At 38.2% G+C, this 6,979-nt stretch overlaps 1 protein-coding gene across 1 annotated transcript; it reads right to left on the reverse strand.

The window, feature by feature from the left end:
- Positions 1 to 1,430: 1,430 nt before the first annotated feature.
- LOC110115096 (cytochrome P450 81E8-like) lies at positions 1,431 to 4,376 on the reverse strand. The gene is made up of 2 exons (XM_020848229.2): positions 3,408 to 4,376; positions 1,431 to 2,048 (listed from the first exon to the last, which is right to left on the reverse strand). Exons 1-2 carry the CDS (start codon positions 4,374 to 4,376, stop codon positions 1,431 to 1,433), a joined length of 1,587 nt encoding a protein of 528 aa, XP_020703888.1.
- Between the last annotated feature and the right edge of the window lie 2,603 nt (positions 4,377 to 6,979).

Consider the following 6,979-nt stretch of genomic DNA (forward strand, 5'->3'; position numbering starts at 1 on the left):
TAAAAATCTCACAGAATTCAAAATACCCGGTAAAAACTTTTCAGAAAATAATCAAATCGTGCAGAATCATCATTTCTATAATATACCAAAAGTTACGCGGTAAAAGTTTTGTCAATACAAAGATATACAAGAATTTTGGTAACAGAAACACAAAACTGAGCAGAAAAATACCAAAATACGAAATCTTCGAAATTAGAAATAGGATTCAGAGTCCTTACAACGAGACAAACAATTCTTCTAATAGCGTCGTCGGACAAAAATCGCTCCACAGCCTCAAAAACCAAGCCTTTTTCCTTCCTTTCCTTCTCTTTCTCTCTCCAAATTTCTCTTTCTTCAAAATATCTCAAAATCAGATATTTATCAAGCAGGATCGTACGGGACGAATCCTATTCGTCCCGGGATGATTTGCTCTCTGGATACATTTCGTCCCGATGAATTCAGGTTCGTATGGACAAACTCAGGTTCGTATAGGCAGTTCGTACGTACTAATCATACAGATTTTTACAATTTTCTTCAGTTCGTCCCGTACTAAAGTCAGTTCGTACGAACTGACAGCACTCAAAAAAATAAAAATCTGAGGGGTTTTACAGGAAGAGTCATAGTTGGGCGATAGTGGTCGGGGAGACCGTAATCTGAATATGCTAGTAGGTGATAAGGCAAGCGACTAAGGTTATAAAGGCTATTATCTGGCGACGGAGAGCGAAAGGACTGTAGGCAGCAAACAACAAAGGTTAGAAAGGACATTATCTGGCTATCTGGGGAAGTCAGATAGTTGCAGGATGTTGCTTAATTAATAATGTGTGATATCTTGCATGATGTATGTGGCTAGCTAGGAAAGTCTTCATAGATCTTAGTTAGTCTAGGACAATTACTGATGTTAGAGAAGAAGACCATATGAAGGGAGAGACAGAGTGGATGCGATTGAGGGTTATGAATTTGATAAATGAAAATGTAAAGAAAGGGGTTGCCAGATTATGAGATTATTGCAATCAATGACTATCAATCATAAAATTTGTTACTAGTGTAACCAATTCCAATGTTTATCCGGCTACTATGCAATAATAATCTTATAATGTGGCATGATAAGGTTGAAAGAGATGGATCCTTGGAAAAGTTTTGAAATTTGAAGTGAAATAACTTGTCTCGTTCATAAAAGATAGATAGGTGAGTACATGCATAGCTTTTTTGCTACTACACTACCGATCACCATGAATTTTCCAATATATTCAATACAATCAAAACACCGTTTTTATTGATGAAAAAGATCATTATATTGCATCAATTAATACAGAAAAGATTCCTCATATCTGATCTACAAAGTCCTTAATGAAATTTTCTTATTTAAACTGCAATTTACTTACTAAAGATACATTAAATAACATTCAAAGTTGAGCCAATAAATTGATCATAGGTTCACGAGGAAATAACATTCAAAGTTGAGCCAATAAATTGATCATAGGTTCACGAGGCCTGCATAATGCTTCAAGAGAATTAACTCTGGGCATAGTTATTCCCACACCTTCTTTCATGTCCACCTCTTCTTCTGTAACTCTTCTCCACTCAAAGCACTGAACCAAAGTTCCAATCACCAACCCTATCTCTCTCATCGCAAGAACTTCTCCTGGGCACTTTCTCCTCCCCATACCAAACGGTAGCATCTTCCCCACTTCATCCACTTTTACATCTTGAAATCTTTCTGGACAGAACTTCGTCGGCTCCGGCCATATCTTAGGGTCCCTTTGGATGGCATAAGCGTTCACTATAAGCATAGTGCCGCAGGGTATGTGGTAGCCTCCCACAGTGCAATCTTCTCGAGACTCGTGAGGTACAAGGAGAGGCCCTGCAGGATATAACCGAAGGGTTTCGTTGATGATACAATTGAGGTAGGGAAGGTTGATAAGATCAGTTTCTTCAAGCAAACGATTGTGTCCTACTTGCTCGTCAATCTCTTCTGTGGCCTTCACAAGCTGTTTGGGATTGTTCAATAAGAGAGATATTGCCCATTCGATGGTGTTTGATGAAGTGTCTGTGCCCGCAGATAGCAAACTCTGCAATAAAATATAGAAAATATTTATTTTCACAAAAGAAATTATTGATTTGATTATAAAATACTTCACCAATTATCTAATACTACTTATTACTTACTAAATTTTAGTTAATAACTCTGAAACTATTATAAAAACTAAAACTTTTAACCATATTTTGATCTTCTAGTCATAATTTTCAAATGAATCCGACTATTGATCATGTGATTAGAAGTTTTAGTGAATTTTTTCTTAATAATATGATTATATATCTATTTTATATCAAAATAATTTTTAGCCATAAGAAATAGTCAAACTCTTATGCAAGTATAACTAAAATTGACTAAGCAATACTATTACTCACAATATTGTATTTATTCTATCATATATTAATTCCTTGACTCCATCAAAAAGATTCGGCTCATTATTCAATTCTTTCCTAAAGTAGCCGTCTTATTTTAAGTTCTAACCCACTTCTTTCTCTCATAAGAGTATCCGCAAATCACATCAATTACTATATCAATTTTATCAACAACGACAATAATAACATCAAGCCTTTATCCCACTATGTAGGGTCTGCTACAAGAATTCTTTTTTTTTTTTATTATATCCTTTTAAGAGTCAAATTTTTGTTTAAATATAATAAAGAAATGTTATTTCTAATATTTTCTAATCAAGTCTTTTTGGGTCTACCTCTACCTTTCATATCCTCGTCCAAATCTAATACATATACTCTTCTAAGAGGGCCATCGGAAGGACACCATTTTACATGACCATACCATCTAAGAAAACTCTCTCTAATATCATCTATCACTGGAGCTACTCCAATATTTTCACGGATATCCTCGTTTCGTATCCTGTCTCTAAAAATAAATCCACTCATCCACCTGAGTATCCGCATCTCAACAACACAACTTAATTTTATACTTCTAGTTTTAATCTCCAACATTCTAAGCCATAAAGCATTGGAGGTTTGACCACCATCTATCTTATAAAATTTTCCTTCAAATTTGAGTGGTATTTTCCTATCACACAACAAACTGGAAGCATTCCTCCATTTCAACCATCAAATCTGAATTCTACTAATAATATCCTCATCTATTTCACCATCACTCTAAACAAGAGACCCAAGATAAAATTTTTTAATTTTTTTTTTTACAGAATAGTTATAAAGCCATCCCAAACAAAGCCTTACTGGTCACTATATAATTATCGTATTATTTTCTTATCTGTCTCATAAGAGATCATAACCTGCATCATATCAATTCGAAAATTATTAGTTATAACAAAAACAAATTTGCATAATAATGCTCATTGATATAAAAATCCAAGAAACAATTAAAAAAGAAAATGTTTATATTAAATTTATGTTGAAGAACTCACCATACTCAATGCTTTGATAAAACGATCAGTGTACTGCTCAGGCTGCTCCTTCTGCAACGACAGCAACGCATCTACCAAGTTTCTATCCTTCTTCTCCTCAACCTCCTCTTTCTTCACCATCCTCCTTTCATCTAAAATAGACTGAATAAAATTATCTCTACACTCATGAATCCAAGCCTGTCTTGTCTTCAACCTTCGCCCAACCAAACACCTTATCCCCGCCGGCAAGAAATCTCCTAAATTGGTCGTACCAGCTAACGAGAAGGCCGCCTGAACCGCCTCCTTGAACCTCTTGACCTTCCTATTCGTCTCCACATCCTCTCCGTAGTATCTCTTCCCATCAATAATTCTCATCATCACATTCATAGCCAGCCCGAACAGCCTCGTCTTCAGCTCCACCTTGGTGAAACTATCAACCGTCGTTTCATTAAACAAATTTCGGGCAAGGGCTCGGGCCTCCTCGGCCCGAGCACTCGAAAAGGAAGCGAGGCGGTTGGCGGAGAGCCCTTCAATAGTGGCAATGCGGCGCATGCTACGCCACTCCGGGCCGTAGACGGCGTTTGCGAGGGATGTGTGGTTGTACGTGGTGAGTTGAATGGAGGGTAATTTGGGCCGGTTAGCAAAGGCGAGATCTTTGGTGGTAAAGCACTCCTCGGCGAGGGAATAGGAGGAGACGACGAGAGCGGGGCGGCAGCCGAAGTGGAGGAGGAGGAGCGGGCCGTGTCGGGCCGAGAGACGGGCCAGGGATTGGTGGAGGGGTTTCTTGAGAAGGTGGAGGTGGCCGATGATGGGAAGAGAGCGAGGACTTGGTGGAAGATTGTGATTCCTTTCTTTCTTATTTTTTGTGGAGAAGAAGATCAGTTTTGATAGGTGGAGGGTGAAGAAGATGCATAGAGCCAGGAAAGTGAAGAAGATGGAGCTCAAGTGCTCCATGATCGACTTTTCTTGGCTGCAGAAGAATGGAGACATCGCTATAATTTATACTGCGAAGAGGGAGAGAGAGAGACAGAGAGACGACAAAGGAATCTCATCTTTTATGTTTGAATACTTTATTTTTGATGCCAACGGAAATATAAAGGAGGATTTACATAAATACCATTTTATATCATATTATTTAGTATTTACATATATAGAATTTAAAATTTTAATATTTCGCATCAGAAGAATGCTAACTACGGTTATTTGCTGGAACGAGAAATTATTACATGCAAAGTCCATACGATAAAGAATAGAAAAAATATGAGTGTACAAAGTGTGTCACTGATTATAATTTTGTACACAGTTTGATTTTGTTATACTTAGTTTGTACAAATAATATATACACTCATATTCTTTACCATCCAGACTCCGCACGAAATAATTTCTCCGCTATAACCGCCTTCTTATTACAGGTTGTCAAGCTCGTCAGTTTTGATTACTTTAACATATCATTAATTGCTTGTGAGTGCATGCAAGTTCAACAATATCATTATAGATGATTATAGTCAGCTTGGACGTCATGGTATATATCTCACCTAATCACACCTAATCACCCAAGTGATATGTTAAGAAAATAGTCATTACGATTGTTTGGAAGTAGAGCACGCAACAGAATAAATAAGAAAAGAAAATAATGTAAAAGGGTATCAGGATTTAATGCGAAAGAATTATAAATCAAGAAAAAAAACTACATAATACTATAAATTCAAGAAATTCAATATGAAAATTTAGAGAAATCGTAAAAATCTCTCTTTTCACACTATGTTATTGTCTCTATTTACTAATCTCTTCGTTCTACACTCAAAAAAGATAAATATACGTTTTTCAAAACAACAAAGGACTCGACTCTTCAAATGAAATATGAAATATGTGAAAGAAAATCATCCAACCTAATTCGCATCATTGAGGGTTTGAGGTCTGCAGTGTCTGAGCGCTCTACTCTCTTTGTTTTAGTCCAACCGCTTACAGTGCTGCAACACTCTGTTCTTTGTCTCCAACTAGAGACTGATGCACTGTAATTCTTGAGTATATAATGCTGCAGCTCTTTACGACCATATGAAAAAAAAAAATTTGTATACTTGCACAATGTTACGACGCTATATACTTGAGTGTTGTGGTGCCACAGTCTTTGGTTGGATAAAGAGAATAATGTGTTGCGGCAATGTCGGGTGGCGTAGAGATAGAGAGTGTCCTCTCCAAGCTCTAGCTAGCACTATGAGTTAGGCTGGACAGCTTTCTTCCTCGTTTTTCATACTTAATTTGAAAAGGCTCCATCCATTGGTGCATTTTAAGTGCATCTCTTTGTCAATTATGTTTAGAGAACAAAGCGAATTAAGAAGTGAAGTGACACAAGAAGAGAATAAGAGATAATGAGATTTGTAAACTTACCGTTAATTTTTATAATGAATTTTTTGATATGATGTGGTTCTTTTGTGTATGTGGTTTACTTCCCAATAAAAAAATGCATTAAATCGGCAAAGACTAAAAATATTAAAAAGATAGATTTTTAATTGACTGTTAATATATCGTAATGACTATCATTCTTTGAATAATTGATTAGATATGTTGCGTCCTGGAGTATTCGTGACGGTAGAGAAATATTTAGTTTAACGTCTTAGCATTGTACGAAGATCCAGCACACAAATAGATAAGTGAGAGGGTGTAGCATTCATAAGTGCCACCAAAGTTTTTACGTGGAAAACCCCTAAAAAGGGGGAAAAACCACGGGGCCTGGCCCAGTTTGAATGAATCCACTAGTATTTGCAGTCGATTACAAATGAGGCTCTTCCTTAGGAGAAGGCCTTGGATTGATGTAGCAAATATACATGATATAGATATCATTACATGGTATGAGTTGCATATACATGTTTGTTTGGCCTGAAGGACCGTAGTCGGCAGGAGACCGTAGTTGGGAGGAAACCGGGGTCAGAAAGACTGTTGTTTGTTGATGGAGGTCAGAAGGACCATATTAGGTGACGAAGGCCTGAAGGACCGTAGTCGATAGAAAACTGGGGTCTGAAAGACCATTGTCTAGTTATGTTGGTCGGACGGACCGTAGTAGGCGATAGAGGTCAGAAGGACCGTAGGCGGTAGGAGACAAGGAGTCAGGTGTTAAACCCAGTGTCACTTGGAAGATCGGGTGTTGATGGTCTGGCCTTGGGTAGGTCGTCGGGTCTGAACATCGGGCCTTAAGCGGGACGTCGAGATTGAACATCAGACCTTAAACGGGACGTCGAGTCTTCAGCTGGACGTAGGGACTGAACGTCGGACCTTAAGGCAGTGGTGCAATGAAACTCCGGCGAGGCTTTGGTGGTGGTCCGGCGGTGGTCCGTCAGCCGTCGAGGAGGAGCTTCTTCCTTCTCTTCTCTTCTTCTCTCTCTTGCTTCGGCCTCCCTCTTATGAGAAATGAGGGCTCTATTTATAGATTTTCTGGAGTGGCAGGGTCCGTAAATAGGTGCGAGATCAGGGGCGAATAGGGAGTGGTCCAATGGCCGGCCGATATTGAATCCTACGATCATACACCGTTCATTGGACATTTGAAGGCCTTAGTGATGTCAGAATTCTGTGATCTTGGGCTCGTTGGATTCGTCTCG

The sequence above is a fragment of the Dendrobium catenatum genome, unplaced genomic scaffold (genome assembly GCF_001605985.2).
Source record: "Dendrobium catenatum unplaced genomic scaffold, ASM160598v2 fragScaff_scaffold_1290, whole genome shotgun sequence".
Lineage (NCBI taxonomy): Eukaryota > Viridiplantae > Streptophyta > Magnoliopsida > Asparagales > Orchidaceae > Dendrobium > Dendrobium catenatum.